At 40.0% G+C, this 18,865-nt stretch overlaps 1 protein-coding gene across 1 annotated transcript; it reads left to right on the plus strand.

Moving 5' to 3' along the window:
- Nucleotides 1-2,707: 2,707 nt before the first annotated feature.
- Nucleotides 2,708-9,246, plus strand: GDF3 (growth differentiation factor 3). The gene is made up of 2 exons (XM_010990806.3): nucleotides 2,708-5,346; nucleotides 8,277-9,246. Exons 1-2 carry the CDS (start codon nucleotides 5,079-5,081, stop codon nucleotides 9,101-9,103), a joined length of 1,095 nt encoding a protein of 364 aa, XP_010989108.1. The 5' UTR covers nucleotides 2,708-5,078; the 3' UTR covers nucleotides 9,104-9,246.
- Nucleotides 9,247-18,865: the final 9,619 nt, after the last annotated feature.

Raw genomic sequence — 18,865 nt, forward strand, 5'->3', positions numbered from 1 at the left:
GCATATTCTTTGAACCAACTGATACAGGAAAAAGTAGGGGGGTTGGTGCAAGAGGATGGCCATGTCCTAGTGATGCAGGAAAAATGGATGTGGGACATGAGGAGTGCTGTGTTCCAGGTCTCGGTTGAGTCCCTAGGACGTGCCCAGGCAAGTGAGGGTCCTTAGCTTCTTGCAGGATAGAATTCAACAGCCAGCCATAGTTGAGTAAAAGTAGCTTTATTTAGAGAGATGTACACGGGGTTGCGGGAGGTGGGGAGGCTGGTCAAAGTAAAGGCAGATACACAATAAACAGAGTGATGGCTTCCGGGAAGGCAAAAGAGAGAGACCTTGAGGCACTCAGGTGTTACTAGTTTTTGTATGCTAACCAGTGAGAGGATTATTTCAACTACTTTGGGGAAGAGGTGGGGACTCCCAGGAATTAGGCCACCGCCCTTTCTTTGACCTCCTTTAGTTAGTTTTGGAACTGGCACTTGTGGGTGTGTCATTCACCATGCTAGTACATTACAATGTATATAATGAAGCTCAAGGGCCACTGGAGGTCAAATCTCCCGCCATCTTGGGCCTCAGGTTCTATTGGAAGTTGACTTTTCTGCCTTCTTGGTGCTAATTACTGTGTCATTTCTTTAACGGCTGTGTTCTGCCCCCTTTGACTCCTTGGGCATGACTACGTTATTTTGTTTGTTTAAGTAACTTTTTTTCTGATAATAAAATTAAAAAACACTTCTTATCAAAATTTGAAAAATATAGAAATTTACAAAAAATTACTAAGAAATAGCAATCATTAATGTATTGATAGTGATCTTTCCAGATTTTTTTCTGAATATTTTTTTTATAAAATTGGATTATTTTCTATATATTTCAAACTCTGCTCTTTTTTTCTTTGCTTAAATTATTAAGGATAAGTTTTTCATGGCTAAGATTCTATGCTATTAAATATTCTCTTACAGTGTTATTTATGGCTGAGTAATAATAAAACTTATGGATGTGCCATAATGCATTAACTACTGTACAGTCAGATTGGTTCTAAGTCTTCTCTATAATAAATAATACTATTCAGTATCTTATAATAATCTTTAGTGAAAAAGAATATGAAAATGAATATATGTATATATATGCATGACTGGGACATTATGCTGTACATCAGAAATTGACACATTGTAACTGACTGTACTTCAATTAAAATAAACACATAAATAAATAAATGAATAATACTAAAATAATACATTTGTAATTCTTCATCCATTCCCATTACTTAATTCACTCAACAAATATTTACCAAGTATCCATCATTTGTCCCTGCCCTTTTGTAGCTTACAGTCTAGTGGTTTAGAATAATATTCTAAAAGTGGCATTGCTGATCAAAGGGGACGAGTATTTTTTTAATTTATTTTTTAAATTGTGGTAAAATGCATATAATATAAAAATAATCATTAAATCGTTCTTAAATGTACAGTTCAGTGGCGTTAAGTACCTTCACATTGTGCTACCATAACTACCATCAATTTCCAGAACTGCTTTTATCTTGCAAAACGAAAGCTCTGTATCCATTAAACAATAACTCCTCATTCCCTATCCTCTCCTCCCCCAACCCCTGCCAACCCCTATTCTGCTCTTGTCACTATGAATTTGACTACTCTAGGTCCCTCATGTAAGAGGGGGTGGGTATTGCTCAGTGGTAAAGTGCTTGCTTAGTATGCATGAGGTCTCCTGGGTTCAATCCCCAGCACCTCCATTAAAAAAAAATTTTATTATATATTGCAAACTTTTATTCTAGGTAAGATATATTAATGTATATTCCAGCTAACTGTAATAATATTTGTTTATTTAAAAAAAATTTCTTTTTTACTATGGTGGTAATTAGGGTTACTTATTTAGTTTTTAAGGAGATATCGGGGATTGAACCCCGGACCTTGTGAAGACTAAGCATGTGCCCTACCACTTGAGCTATACCCTCCATAGCCTCCCCTCAACATTTATTTCCTTGCTTCCTCATCTACACAAGCTATTGTCTTGTCTTCATCTTGCTAATTGGTTAGACAAAGACATTTCATTGCTTTAATTTGCCTTTTTTTTTTTTTTTACTATGAAGTTTGAATATTTTTTATGCTTATGATGACAATAATTCTGCTGGACTGATAGAGTCCTCATTTTATTGATTACAAAACCGAAGGCCAGAGAAACAATTTGTCCAGGACCCCATAGTCCATCAGCTGGGGTTTTTGTCTAGGTCCATGACTTCAGAACTGGTTCTATATTATTTAGCTCTATTGTCTCACTGTTGGTTTTCTAATTTGGGCTGAAAATCCAGAATGAGAGTGTTTTTGTTTGTAGAACCCTTAAAGAAGGTCAAATTCAGGGGAGAGGGGGTAGCTCCGGTGGTAGAGCCCGTGGTTAGCATACAGGAGGTCCTGGGTTCAATCCCCAGCACCTCTAAAAGTAAATTAACTTAATCGCCTCCCCTACCACCAAAAAACCCACAAAAATGTCAGATTCAGTGTTGAGATTTTATAGGTAAAACGCCTGGGTATGTATCAAAAAGGTTGAATGAATCCTCCAAGAAATACAGGGTGACTTATTAACTCAGATTCCCCCTACCCCTACTTGCTTTTTCTGCTATATGGGGTGTCTGCACACACTCAGTTATTGCTTTCTTTCCCTTGATCAAATGCCACTTTAATAAATAATAATGACAATAATAATGACTATCACCTAGCTCGTAGTGAGTGCTCACCATTTGGCAGGCATTGTCCTGAGTTTTGCATAGGTATTAGCTCTTCAGATCCCCTCAGCACCTTAGCAAAGAATGTCTTCTTCTCACTTCACAGTTGAGTGATTTGCCTGTGATCACTCAGCTAATCAGTGATGGAACCAGAATTTAAACCGGTTAGTCTGATTTCTGACTTTAAATCAGAAAAGTTAAACAAAGGAAATCAAAATGCAACCCACACTTATCACTAAAACAGGTGGGGATTGTAGATTAAAAGCGTTAAGTAGGATGCAAATAGGAGGAGATGGGAGAAGTGGGAATGGAGAAAACGTGGCTCTAGAAGAGGGAAACCTTCGGAAGTAGCACCAATTCATTCCTCCATTTATTTGTTGCACAGATAGGTACTGAATGTTTCCTACCTGGTAGACACTTTCCTCCACAGTGGAGATACTTGGTGGAAAAGGCACCTCATTTTTCCTTGCTCTTTTGTAGCTTATATCCTAGTGGCATAGAATAATATTCTAGAAGTGGAGTGCTGATCAAAGGACAGGGGTGTTTTCTAAATTCACTTTTTAAAATTGTGGTAAAATGCACACAACACAAAACTGATTGATTTAATCATTCATAAGCGACAGTTGAGTGGCATTCAGCACGTTCATTAAGTACATTTATACACTGTGCTCCCATCACTGAGATCCATCTCCAGAACGGTTTTCATCTTGCAAAACACACACTCTGTACCCTTGAAACAATAACTCCCTGCTCCCCATTCTTAAGATTTAAAATGAAAGATACTTAAATAGAAGTGACTTAAGATACTTAAATGAAAAGACATGATTCCAACCCCCAACGAGTGTACTGTTTGGGAGGGACACAGGAGAAACACAGTGTGATGCACTGTGACCGGCACTGTCTCAGATGCCCACTCAGAGCTCAGTGGGAGAAAGAAGAAGTATCTAAATCTGTTTTGTTGAGTCAGGGAAGCCTTTGCAGTAGAAGTGACCTTTGAACTTGGGCTGTGCAAAGGCTCTGAGATGAGTGGAGCTCCTAGGAGAACTAAAAATACATCAGTATCGATAGAGCGTTAACACTAGAAATTGACACAACATTGTAAACTGACTATACTTCAGTTTTAAAAAGTGAGGGAAAAAACAATGAAAAAAAAATTAAAGCATTAACGCCGATGATGGTGGGTGTTAGGAAATGAGACTGGCTAGGGATGTGGGGGCCAAACCTAGAAAGTCCTCAAGGGTCAGGCTAAGGAGTTTAGATCTTATGCTGTAGTTGGTGGGAAACTGTTACATATTAGATGCAACATGTTGTTTTTCCTTGGGGGGAAATAAGTTCTTATAATAGGTGGTATAAAATAAAATGTATACAAAATGATAAAGTCCCTGTTCTCAAAAAGCTTGAAAATTATTTTGGCACAGACAAGCTAATTCTCCTACAGCGTTTGAAAAATTTTATAGGAGTTTGGCCAAAACAAAATAAAAAACCAAAGCAGAAATTGATAGATGCTACCATACTCAACTGCTCAGTAACCTGCGTGCCGTTTCAGGGGTAGTTCCTTCAAGCCCCGAATGCCTTACTGAAAAATGCCTACTAAGCGTTGAAGTTTTTCTCCTCTGTGAACACCGTGTGTGCCATTGGCCAGGCCGCTGTGCCGAGTGCTTTAAACACATTATCTCATCACATTCCTATGGCAAATTAGAAGGTCAGTTTTTCTTTTCGATTGAAAAAAACAAAAATTTAGGAAGATTAAGTGACATGGCCAATATCATAGAGCTAATGAGTAATGAAACCAGAAATAATCCAGTCAGACTTCTGACTTTTACTCGAGAAGGGCAAAGTCAGACGAAGAGAATTCATTCCCTCTTAATAGCTAAAAACAGATGGGTAGGGTAGATCGACCTCCCTGGGAGGACTTCCCTCTCCCTGGTTTGGTTTCCCACCTGGCTGTGGATATTGTCTAGTGGAAATCTACCTGTGGGTTTGTCTAATTAGACTGCATGACAAGACTTGCCATCACTAATCATCTGTTCCTGGTACCCATCTCAGCGCCTTGCGCATAATAGATGCTTAACAAATGTATCCTTTCTGCTCTGTCTCCTGCTGACAATCTCCGATTGTTGCAGTTAGGTCTGTGCATTGGTAATCTTTTTTTTTTTGTTTTCCCCTGGAAGAGTAGAGCTAGGGAAGAGAAAAAAAATTCTGTCCTTTCATATCCAATTGCCTTTGAGGAGCTGGGAAGAGAGCAATTCACACCTGATTATCTGACGTCAGATAAATTAGCAGCACCTGAATTGCTGGGCAGTCAGACGCTAGAGCTCCCTCCGGCCCGACCAGCCAGCTTTGCCTCAGCTCGGGGGCCATGCTTCCTACCCTGCCAGGCCTGGCGCTCGGCCTCCTATTAGCTCTGGCCTTGGGCCAGACCTTCCAGTTCCAAGAACATGTCTTTCTCCAGTTTTTAGGCTTAGACAAGGTGCCTTCACCCAAGAAGTTCCAGCCTGTGCCTTCTATCTTGAAGAGAATTTTCCAGGGTCAAGAGGCAGCAGCAACCACTGGCGTCTCTCAAGACTTATGCTCCGTGCAGGAGCTGGGTGTCCGTGGGAACGTACTCCGGCTTCTCCCAGATCGAGGTAAGCATGTCCGAGTGTTTCCCGGACGAGGGTCTGGCGGAGGGGTGGGTGCGAAGGAAGGGTGGAGGGGGACGTAACAATTACTGAGAGGTTCGTGGAAGGCCCTGTGCGTATTTTATCTTATTTACATATTTTAATTTATTTAATCCCACCCTCAGCCCTGAGAGGAAGGCAGATATTCTTATTAAGTTTTTGACAATAAGGAAATTGAGGCTCAGACTGTGGATAACCTGTAACCTATTCAAGATCATACCGCTGGTGCCTGAACAAAGCCAGGATTCAGGATGCGTTTTTTCTGAATCGACAGCTTTGTGCGACCGTTTAGGTGGGAGGGGTGAGGATGCAGTTAGGGCTTGGTCTCCCACTCTTCAGCCCACAATTTTCACATCGTGGTGTCTTCGGTAGGGCAAGCAGGGGACTGGAATTTTGAGCTCAGTTTGCCTGAGTCTCGCTTTCCCTCCCCACACCTCCCCATTTCTTTTACTGGGTGGAAAAGGCTGATACTGGCTTTGTAAATATAGAGCCATAATACACACCATTGTCTTACCCTTCAGACGAGGACCTGAGGGAGCATCATTCAGTAATTTGACAAACCCGACCACCCACCAGAAATCACCCAGGTCAGCTGTTAGAGGCGGAGTCCCCAGCCTCCCTCTCCCACCTGATTCTTATTCAGAGTCCGAGATGGGTGTTGTAATCTGCATGTCTATGTAGCCTCCCAGGTGGTTCAGATGTGGAATTGAGAGCCCTGGTTGGTCAGTTTACAACAACTGGAAATAAGGTTTGAGCACTAATTTGTCCCAGAAGCATTGATCCGGATACCTCCTAAGTGCTGGGAACGGTGTAACACCAAGAGAGCAGAGATTAAAGTCTGCTCTTTAAGAGTTTATAAAAGAGAGAGGGCAAACAGATGACTTCCATAGACTGTGCTAAGTATCATGTCAGAGGTTCAAAGCCTTGGGGCTGGGGACTCAGGGACAATTCCTGGAGGAAGGTTATGCGGTCAGGGGAGCTAGCTGTGAAGGGTTTCCAAGGAGAGAGCAGGAAGTAGCTGAGGTTACTCCCTTCCCTCCCCCATGGGGGGGAACATGATTTTTGTGACAATAAAAATTCTATCAAATGGTACAGGAAAAAGATCTCACAATCTCATCATCGCTCCTCCCTAACCCTCCCCCTAGAGAAAACCACCATTAATAATAATTCTTCCAGAATTTTCTTCTTTGTATATATATAATATAAACTTGTTTTTTAAATAAATGGGATCATACCATATATTCCTCCAATATTATAAACATGTTGTACAAGCCAGAACAAATAGTGAACTTACCGCCATTTTTATGTTTACATGATATTCCATTACACAGACATGCTATAATTTATGTAACTGATGCCCTGTTGATGGGAATAGATATTATAAATAGTGCAGATTTATATCCGTTTTGTGTGTGTCTGTGTGTGCAATTTTTCTCTTGTTTCCCTAGGGTAAATTCTTAGAAGATAATTTAATCAAATAGTAGGCACTTTTTACTTTACTGAGGGAAGGGGGTGATTGGGTTTATTTATACTTGGAGGAGGTACTGGGGATTGAACTGAGGACCTTGTGCATGCTAAGCAGGCACTCTACTGCTTGAGCTACACCCTCCCTGCTAGGTACTTTTTGATGTGGGAGGGGTGGGTATAGCTCAGTAGTAGGGTGCCTGCTTAGCATGCATGTGTATGTTTCTCCAGTGCCTCCATTAAAAAAAGTATACACACACACACACACACACACACATATATACTTTTGATGTAAAGCAAAATGTCCTCCAAAATTTATATCCCACCAGGAGTATATGAGAATTTCCCACTTCCCCACACTTTGACAGTAATTTCTTTAAAAATAGAAACTTACTGAGTGGGGAGAGGGTGTAGCTCAGTGGTAGAGGGCATGCTTAGCATACATGAAGTCCTGAGTTCAACCCCCAGTACATCCATTAAAAATAAATAAATCCAATTACCTCCCCCCACCAACCCAAATAAGAAAGATACAGAGAAGGGGGTCCATGTGGAGAAACTGAAGAATCACATTGCATCTCAATATTCAGTGAGATGGGAGTAGTATTCAAAGGTACAAGACTAGAAATTATCGCCATTGAAAACTGTGGGCTTTAGGTAAGAATTACCTAAAGATAAAACATAAGGGATTTGAATGTTTTTAAACATTTTTGTACCGTGGGCCCCTTTGGCAGTTCTGTTGAAGCCAACACACCCCTTCTCAGATTAATGGTTTGCCTGACTGAGACAAAATATTTAGAATTTTGAAAGAAATTAATTAAATATTGAAATACATTTACAAAAATATTTTAAAAACAAATGTACGTAGAGTAACGTGTATGATGCTTTATCAATGCAACAGATAAGATCTAGGGAATACCGTTTATTCAAAGTAGTTTGAGCATAAATCAAAAAAAGTAGTTTGAGCATAAATGTTATTTTAAGATAATTTGTAACAACTTAATGTATGAACATGCCTATGATTTTTATTGGTTGACAGTATCTCAGGCCCTTATAATATTATTGGGATTTGTAGCCTATATGTTGAAAACAAAAGCCTGTTTGTTTTCAGTTATATTCATAATTCAAAGAAATGCTAAATTCCACTTACTAGAGTTTAGCAAAAATACAGATATAATTCTTTTTCCCATGCAAGATTACAGACCTTCTAAATGCTATTCAGGACCCCTCAGGGACCTGCAGATATGAGGATAAGAACCATAAATGAGTGAGTGGAACAAATTGTCCCACGTGGTAGGGCTTGGATATAACTGGTAATTCCCCGCCCTGGTTCTGTGTGTGTGGATAAGCATATAATATTGGACATTTGTACTGTGTAGGTGGATGGGAAATAAAATATGTTATGGTGACTCTCACATCTCTCTGTTCCCAACTAGGTTTCTTTCTTTACTCCAAGAGCCCTTCTCAAGCCTCCTCCTGCCTAAAGAAGCTTCTTTCCTTTAACCTGTCTGCCATTAGTCGCGGGGAGCAGTTCACGATGGCCCAGCTGGGCCTGGACTTGGGGCCCAACACTTACTATAACCTGGGACCAGAACTGGAACTGGCTCTGTCCCTGGTGCAGGAGTCACACGTGTGGGGCCAGGCCACCCGCAAGACGGGTAAAGTGTTTGTACTGCAGTCGGTACCACGGCCTCAAGGGGTCCTTCACTTTAACCTGCTGGATGTGACCAAGAGGAGTCATCACTCTGGGAAGAACTTAGGTTTATTCCTAGAGATACTGGTCAAAGGAGAGAGAGCCTCTGGGGAGGATTTTCAGCTTGAGGACACCTGCGCCGGACTGAGACGTTCTCTTCACGCTTCCCTGCTGGTGGTGACCCTCCACCCGGAGCAGTGCCGCCCTTCTTCCCGCACCAGGAGGGCGGCCATCCCTGCCTCTCGGGCTTCCTGCAAGAGCCTCTGCCATCGGCACCAGCTCTTCATCAACTTCCGGGACCTGGGTTGGCACAAGTGGATCATTGCCCCCAAGGGCTTCATGGCAAATTACTGCCATGGAGATTGTCCTTTCTCGCTGACCACTGCCCTCAACAGCTCCAATTACGCCTTCATGCAAGCGCTGATGCACGCGGTTGACCCGGAGGTTCCGCAGGCTGTGTGCATTCCCACCAAGCTGTCCCCCATTTCCATGCTCTATCAGGACAACGATGACAATGTCATTCTCCGGCATTATGAAGACATGGTGGTTGACGAGTGTGGGTGTGGGTAGTCTGTCAGAAACAGAACAGGAGGCATGTTCTCCGGTAAATGCTAGAATAAAACGATATGTCTGGTTTATGAGCTATTGGATCTGAATTGTCAGTGTATTTATGTTCAATCTGTCTTTCTGGAAAATCCATCATGATTAATGATGTCCTTAGTTACACACACACACACACACACAGAGACACACACACACAGCCTTAATGACTAGTTACTTTCTGCATAGTCATTATCCACATGACAGTATATTAGGTCCTAGATAGAAGGAACCTGGCATTTATGGATTGCCTATTATGGGCAAACATTATATGAGTTATTTATAAACATAATTCACTGCTCCTTGAGGCAGGCATTAATATTTAGGCTTCATAGATAAAGAAGCTGAGATTTAGAGCAACTGAATAACCTATTTTTCTAAAGTCATCAGCTTTCTCTGCCAGATCTCATATGCTAAATGTTACTTTAAAAAATTTGAGAAAATGTAAAATAATGTAGACAAATATACCAAAAAGGGTACCTGATTCTGTCTGATTCCTATAGCTAAGATCACAGTGTACGTGTAGCTTTCTATCTCTCTGCACTCACTTAACATGTCATGGGAATGTTTTTCACATCCCCAACGTCTACATAGTTAATTTAATGGCTATTTTACATGAAATGATCAGATACATATTTTACCTAAAAGAACGTTTATCACTGGACATGGTTTTATTTGCAGTTTTCATGGTGGAATAGTGTTATGAGTCATTGTTCATGAATCATTCTCCATATTTTATCCCCACATCCTTAGAAAAGTTTCAGACATGGAATTACAGAGTTAAAAATATAAGTTGACTCTTCTATAATTAATATAAAACATGCTGATCTTGAACATGTATCTATTGGGTAAAATGCAAAATTCACATGGACTTCAAATATAAAACTCTAGACTTGGTAGGATACTTGGGGTTATGTCAGGTAGTATGAGGTAGGTTACGTCTCTTGTTAGGAGAATGAAAGAGGAAAAGTTTGTGGATCACTGCTTTATTTAGCCCCGTCTTTAATTCCAACTGTCCCTACCTTAAATCAATCTCACCACTCTCACCTGGATTATTGCTACTATTTTTAACCTGATCTTTTGTTTTTATTTTAATTTTTAAACGTTGAGTGTTATAATTTAACTGTATTACAAATACAGGCAAAAACTCCTGCATAACCCTCCCAATCTTTTTTTCCCATCCTCCTGACCAAACCACCATCCTGCATTGGCATCCATCTTTCCCTTCATTTCTTCATAGCTTCACTCCGTATATTTGGATCCATAAACATTATGAAGCATTAGTCCGCAAATATGTAAATTTTATAGAAACAATATTGCAGGATTTTTTCTACCATTTTTTTCTCAGTGTATTTCAGAGATTTTTGCAGGTTAATACAGGTATGAATATAACTGATATTTTTCACTGCTGAAAAGTAATCCGTTATGTGCATGTTACACTGATTTACCCATTATACTGTTACTGGACACTGAGGACATTCAAACATTTCTATAGAATGGACACAAAATCTCTCGGCAATCTGTCTAGCTAGGACTTCAGCGTAGGGCAGCAGTGAATATGGACAATTTGTAAGGAGAGTGGAGAAAAGGATACAGAGATTGCAGTGACTCAATGCACATCCTTAAACACAAACAAAATGGGTCTTTAAAACACACTGGGGGAAAGTATAGCTCAGTGGTAGAGCAAGTGCTTAGCATGCATGAGGTCCTGGGTTCAATCCCCATACCTCCATCAAAAATAAATAAACAAACAAACAAACCTAACTACCTCCCCCTGCAAAAGAACAAAACAAAAAACCACACATACTCACCTTGTCCAGCATGTTTGAATGAGAAACACTGTTCTACCAATATCAGTCAGAGATGGACTTTGGACAAATCATCATTCAGAACTATTTAGTGGAACAATCAGGATGATGCCAACAAAAATCTGCAGCAGTATGTTTACAGAGCACTTTCAGACTCTTACTTATTGAAGAAAGAGCTAAGAAATTAATATAACGGAAGATAGATGGTGGTTTTGCTTTGGTGGGGTCTCTGTGGTCCCAGCCCTGTCCTCTTGTTTGGGAGGCCCTGGATTTGGGGGAACGATCTCAGATTTGAACATGGGAGTCTGACTAGCATGAACAAAAGTCATAAAATTTCAGTCGTGAACCAGTTATCAGTAGGTGAGTTTACAATAAGGTGCCAAGGGAGGAGGACCAGCCATTATACTGGGTTTGATGAAAACTAAAAGTGCACAAGTAGGGGGGAGGGTGTAGCTCAGTGTTAGAGCGCATGAGTAGCAAGCATGAGGTCCTGCGTTCAATCCCCAGTCACTCCATCTAAAAAAAGAAGGAAACTTAAACCTTGAGTTCTCTGGGCTGATGACTGGATTTGCACGATCCCAACTGACCACAATTTCTGAGGTTGCATTGCTAAATTTATTTCTTAGCAGAACAGAATTGTTACTGACAGATCTCCTGAGTCGAAGAAATAGATTTTGATTTGGGAGGGTGGGGTCTATGTTTAAAATATTCATGTTATTTTTAAAAGTCACTAAAAAGACAGTGGCTGATAACCACTATATATAAAAATAGATAGAAAACAAATTTCTTCTGTATAGCATGGGGGACTATATTCAATATCGTGTAATAATGTTTAATGAAAAATAATATGAAAACTAATATACGTATATATATGCATGACTGGGGCATTACGCTGTGCACCAGAAATCGACACATTGTAACTGACTATTCTTCAAAAAAAAAAAAAAAAAAAAAAAGACAGTGGCTGTTTCCTTCCCCAGTAGTTCTGTCGTTGGCAGGTTTGTTCACTCCTAAGTCAATCACATTGTCTGCTGAGGCTGTCATCACACCTGAAGATGGAGAGGAGCAGGCATTACAAGCCTTCTGGCTTCCTTCCCGTATTATTTATCTTACGTACTTTTTAAAAATCTTAAATGTCCAGTTAAATGAGTCTATAAATAAACATGTTCCTGGTAAGTCAAGTTATATACTGCAATTTGGGCAGAATGGGATGAAATATAAATTCCAAAATATAAATAAATTATACACAATGTGTATATAGCACAGCTATGTCAGAACCTTTCAAGACTCATGATCTTATTTAATGACAGGCGCATCCACATGCCACAGGCTGGTTTAGTTTGAAATTTCACCATCAATTTAGTTCAATTCAATTTGACATTTATTGAATGCCTTGAAAGGTAGAGAGAAAGGCACAGATTCTGCCTTCGGGTAGTTTGTCATCAAATAATGCATCCCCAAATCAGGTCAGGCCTCAATATTGTTTCTTTTAAAACAAGAAAATGAGGCATAAATATCAGGACACCAAGGATTATTCGTGGATTATTTCGTTACCACTTTAGTTTCTACTCAGGGCAATATTGAGCACTTCAACTATTACCGCAAAGGTTTCTGTGCTTTGCTTGTGAGTGGAACACATGTCTAAGATCTGAATCTGCTGATTTTGGAGGAGAGTTTGATTGAAAATAGGCATCTACTGTCTAGCACAGGGAACTATATTCAATGTCATGTAATAAGCTATAATGGAAAAGAATATGAAATTATATGTGTGTGTATATATATATATATATGTAAAACTAAATTGCTTTGCTGTACACCTGACACTGATACTGTAAATCAACTACGCTTCAATAAAAAATAAAATAAAAAGAAAATAGGCATCTACTTGAATAAAAAATGGCTGGGATCTGTTGCTTTTATCACTTTTTCTGGGCAGAATTGATCAGCAAAATACATGCAATCATACATACATTCCCCGAATTTTAAGTGGGATTGGTGAACAGATAGCATTCTCCCACTCTTTTTTGTTTGCCTGTTCAGTTGTTCGGCAACATTAAGCAGTAAGCTGGTATGACTGTTTTGGACCAAAAAAAAAAAAAGTAAGACACCCATTACATTTGTCGTGTAGCAAAATGATGGAAATGTATCTTTTTGAGAAAGATGCACACAGTTCTTAGAGAAAAATTATTTAAGAATGATTGTTTTAGCCACAGTCTATTATTTTCATCCTTAACCCCCACCCCCAACAATAATCATTAAATTAATAGCTGTTTTGAAAGGAAGACTGTAACGACCACAGGTGTACACAGAATGCAAGCGGAGTATGAAAGGCAGAGTGACCCCATCTAAATTAAAGAAGTAGGGCTGCACTGAAATGGGTAGTCAGAGATCGCAGGAGGTTGGCAGAGGAAGAGGGGGCTTGCAGTTAGGGAATTTTAGCTTAGGGAACAGGGAGAGCAAAGGCAGGAAACAGATGGCAGGAACTGAGACAGGACTTGAGGAGGCTTAGAAAATTATTTATTGGCGGTTGCTCTGCTAATTGTATTGCTTTTCTGCCCTCTGCTGATTGAAACAGGGAAGGGCAAATTTATTAAACCATGTATGGTTCTTTATATCTGGAGGATCAAGGTTCCTATTGAGAAACTGATAAAACATATGGAGTCTCCCCCAGAAAATAATCCACATAAAAACACAGTATTTTGGCTTCTTCTTTTTTTTTTTTTCCCCAAGTGGAGGACCTGGGAATTGAACCAAGTACCTCGTGCATAGTCAGCATGCGTTCCACCAACTGAGCTATACCCACTGCCCCCTAACACACAATGTTTTGCATATAATTTCAGTTGCTTCATGGAATCCCTGCCGTCTAAACTCTGAGCTTGTGAAGAACACATTTCTCTTGAGCCAGATATTTTTTTCTTTTTGGGGGGCAGCCGGAGGAGGGGGCAGTCTCTGTTTATAGCCCTATGTGTATAAGTACATATGAACTCTTTCGGTGGTTTTTTTTTTCTTTTACCTTGGTGGGGAGGCAATTAAGTTTATTTATTTGCTTATTTATTTAATGGAGGTACTGGGGATTGAACCCAGGACCTCATTCGTGCTAAGCACTTGGCTCTACAACTGAGCTGTATCCTCCCCTGACATGAACTCTTTTGTAATATTCAGTTCCTTTTAAGGGACCGATTTCTCACATCATCTATTTCTTTCCATTTTGGTATCTCCATGACAGGTTTATTATTAGAATCGCCCCTTCAACCTGTTCTCTGAGTTGTAGCTATAGTGGTACTTCTAAGACCGAATTCTGTTCATGTCACCCCTTTGTGGAAATGAATTCTCTCTTGCCTCAGGCAAAACAATTCTCTGACCTTGGAACACTTCTGCTTTGATTTGCCTTGCTGTACTCCAATTAACCTTTTTTTTAAATACCTTTTTTTAAAATGGGGATGTAATTCATGTACCATACAATTCACCATTTTAAAACATAAAATGCAGTAGTTTTAAAAATTATAATCACAAGGCGTATAACCATCGACACTATCTAACTCCCAAACATTTTTATTACCCCCACAATGCACCCTATAACTATTAACAGAAATCCCCTCCGAGCCTTCTCCCCCACCTCACTCCCCATTCTCTGGCAATGATAATATGCTTTCCAGCCCTGTGGATTTGCCTATGCTGAAAATTTCATATAAATGGAATCATACAATATGTGGCCTTTTGCAACTGAGTTCTTTCACTGAGGATAATGTTTTCAAGTTTCATTTATGTTTTAGCAGGTATCAGTACTTCATTCCTTTTTATAGCTGAATAATATCCCATTGTGTGGCTACCTGACAACTTCTTGAAGCATTCTTGTCCACGCAGAAGTTCTCGGAACCCAATCCTTTTGAGTTTCTGTGGAGGCTTCATTAAATAATCATAACTGGTAAATCACTGGCCATTGGTTATTGCTTCAATCTGCAGCCCCTCTCCCCTCCCTGGAGTAGGGGTGGTGGGATGGGGCTGAAAGCTCCAAACTTCTAATCATGTGGTTTATTCCCCTGGCAACCAGCCCCTCACATTAGGTTACCTAGTGACTTTCCAAAATCTCCCTCGTTAACATAATAAAATACAGCTTTATAGCTTTCCTCTCTCAGAGAATTCCAAGGGTTTTAGAAGCTCTGTGCCAGAAGCAGGGAGAAAGACCACAGATATATTTCTTATTATAAACCACAATATTACAATATCCACCCTCTTCAAACTTGGGTTCCTTTCAGCAATACAGTCATAAAAATCAAAACCTATGGGCACTTTACTAAAGTTCCCTTAAGTCATTAAGAGTTAGTCCAGTCCATTATCATATCATATGAAACTGTCTCAGGGGGAGGAGACTCAGGTTTGCAGGTTTCCCTGGAGATCTTGTCAGATCCCCAAAGCAGGAGTGAGCTCAGCACACTTCCCACTTTATACTTTCAGATTTCTGGTATAATTGAGCTAAGAAACACTATGATTTCTGTTTTGTGGTTTTTTTTTTGTTTTTTTTTTTTTTGAGACACTATTATCTCTTGCTCTGAGCTTTTTCTGAGGTTTCATGTAATATCAGATTTTTCCCTTTATTCATTTCTTTGCCCTCAGCTACTATTCCTCCCCTTTTAGATACTAAATTTTGTTATGTGTTTTTTTGCTCCAATTAAAACATTTTTATATAAATAAAATAAATTAACCTTAGATGTGTGGGTTTATTTCTGTGCAGAAGTCTTGTGTATGCTTCAAAATATAAAAAGAGAAAAAAAATCAAAATTAAGAGAAAGGCGATGAAACTGAAGGAGGATTAATAAAATGGCCGCACTTAGGCTAACAGATTGCTTCTTCTTATGTTCGCCCTTAAAACGGTCAACTGACCTGACGGACAGGTTGCTGCTCACGGTTCCAGGCCCGTTGTTAAAACTGAAGCTATCGATCTTACTATTTTTACTTTATTCCAGTCATTGAAAGTAATAATCAAGCTTGGTCTCTGAGTCCTTCTCCAAGGAGAAGGTCACAGGACTGCAACCTTACAAAGTAGCCTGAATTACCAAGAAGACCACACCTTGAGTGCTTATTGTCTAGCTGCTGGCCTCTATAGAATTGGAGGCCTGGAGGCATCATGACGCCATTCTAAGTCTTCTGATGAGAAAATGGTTCTGTTGATTGTTGTCTATGCTTTATTGCTTAAGCTACGGCCCAATAACCACCCCACCCCATCCCCAAGGTGGGGTCACAGTTTGGAAGGCGCTAGCCTGCTGTGAGTCCCCTTTGCTGGACAAAACAATAAAATTGCCTCTTTTCTTCTAAACTCCAAGACCTTGTCTCTGAGTTATTTGGCTCGTTAGGGATGGGGGCCGATCTTTCGGCAACAAAACCACAGATAGGAATAAACTTAGAAGACTTATAGGTAATATTATATAACAATTCAATATTAACAGAATAAAGGGGGAAATTATATACTCATCCCAATAGAGGCAAAAGAATTATATGACAAAATTCACAACCATTCATGACAAAAAGTCTCAACAAAATAGAAACTTCTCAAGCCTGATAAAGGGCATCTGTGAAGAACCTAGAGTTAATCTCATACTTAAAAATCAATAACTGAATGCTTCCCCTTGTTAAAAGAAGAAACAACAAGCCCCAAATATAGTCACTTGCGCTAAGCCCGCGTCATCAAACCAAGACTTGATACCTGCTTAATCTCAATGCAGTTTCAACCTTGCCCAGAAATGTAATCTTAACTGGTCAGTTTCGAATTTCCTGGTCAGCATCAGTCAGGTAATCTGCCTCATAGACCCTTTTGTCCCCCAAAGGAAGGTAAGGTTGCCATAAATAACCGTTTTTGTTTGTTTGTTTATGACTTCCTTGTCTCACCTCCTCTCTGCCTTTCAAAATCCTTCCTTTTCTTTAACTCTTTGGAGCTCCTTTCTATTGGCAGGATGGGGTGCCACCCAGTTCATGAATCTTTTAATAAAGCCAATTAGATCTTCAAATTTACTCAAATTTTGTCTCTTAACACCCTGAAAATTGGGAACAAGGCAAGGATATTCACTTTTATCTTTTCTGTTGAACATTTTATTGGCGTTCTTAGCCATTCCAATCAGGCAAAAAGAAGAAATAAAAAGGCACATGTTTGGAAAGGGAGAAGTCAGACTGTCCTTTTTTTTTTTTTTTTTTTTTTTGGAGGGGGAGGTAATTAGATTTACTTATTTATCTATTTTTTAAGAGGAGGTACTGGGGATTGAACCTAGGACCTTGATGCTGCACCAGTTGAACTATACCTTCCCCCCTCAAACTGTCTTTATTTACAGACAACATAATCCTGTGCCTGGAAAATCCTAAGGAATCTATCCAATAAATATTAGAAATAAATTAATTTAACAAGTTCACAGGTTGACTATGTACAGAAGCAAAATTTGCTGAACTGTACCTTTGGCATGTGGATCATTTTGAACTGAAAGCAATCAGGGCCCAAAAAGACTCAAGAAGAAACTTTGACCTTCCCCCCCTTAGCTGCTTAAAGAATTTAGATAAAGGGCCCATACCCAGAAGAGAGCTGTCACCAGAGACGTCTGCAAAGAATCTGGACTAGGTGTGGTGGGGGAAACTAGGCAGGGCCTGGGGGTCAGAGTCCACTCTGTGTCCCATTGTCTCTGCTTGGTCTAGCAAACATTCATTTATCATTTGCTTTTCCATCTCGATGTGAATTGCCTTCTTCCTCTTTGAGGTCCCAAACCACTACCCTCAGCATCCTCTTTTGTCTTTCCCCGAAGATGCTGTACATGGTGAGGGCTTCAGCCATCTGGGTGGGTTACTCGGTTTTCCTGGATCTCTTCCATGTGTACAGGTTATTAAACTTCTATTTGATTTCCTTCTGTTGTCTGTCTCGTCCATCTAATTCTTAGATCAGCCAGAAGAACCTAAAAATTTAAAGGAAAATTTCTTCCTTCCCAAAGTTATAAGATAAATATACAACAATCAATTCTAGGGGGGAGGGTCTAGCTCAGTGGTAGAGTGCTTGCTTAGCATGCACTATGCCCTGGGTTCGATCCCCAGTGCCTCCATTAAATAAACACACAAATAAAACTAGCTACCTGCCCCCCTAAAAATTTTTTTTAAAAAAAGAAAAAGATTAGATTGAGACCAGATGATCCAGCATAATCTTCTTACCGTGAGATTCTTAACTTAATCACATCTGCAAGGTCCATTATGCTATTGTAGGGTGAAACACTGACAAGTTCCAGGGTTAAGAAGTGGGCACCTTTGGGGGGACATTACTGTATCTACCGCACATGCCTAGCTGTAACATTTGGCTTCTGAAGAACCTATATTTATAATATGTCACTTCTGCCCCTTCTTCAAAACTTTCACCTGCTACTCTGAACAGCTGCTGCAGGCTCCAGTGTAACTTTCATGATTAAGGAAAGTCTTAGGTTTAGGGCTCAGGGGTAGGTGTCACGGGATTTGAGACTCAAAGTTCAGGGGCTCTAGATTTGAGATCCTAGAAGGAGACTTAGGTCTTGAGAGTGGCCTGGGAGCGTGTGCCGAAACCCAGAGGATCCTGATCCAGGGTTCAGGCAATAGTAGGCAATGACAATAGGGGACAGAGTATCCGATTTTTCAAGGAGGATAAAAAGCACAAGTGGACTGGGTCAGACACTTAACCTCAGCTTCAAGAAGCAAGAGAAATCATCCAAGACTTGTACACTAATTTCCTGACTCAGAAACCAAAGTCCTTCTGACTTTACATCTAACAGTGCCCCTCCCCGCTGATCTGGGGCCAAGAGCGAAATAAGAGGAAGTTAGAAATAAATGAATAATAACTAAAGGGCAAGGCCACAGTGTCTTCACCGGGTAACAATGAACACCTTTACAGGTCAGTTCTCTTTGCTTTCTTCCTCTCTTTTCTCCAGTA

Source organism: Camelus dromedarius, chromosome 25, assembly GCF_036321535.1.
Source record: "Camelus dromedarius isolate mCamDro1 chromosome 25, mCamDro1.pat, whole genome shotgun sequence".
Taxonomy (NCBI): Eukaryota; Metazoa; Chordata; class Mammalia; order Artiodactyla; family Camelidae; genus Camelus; species Camelus dromedarius.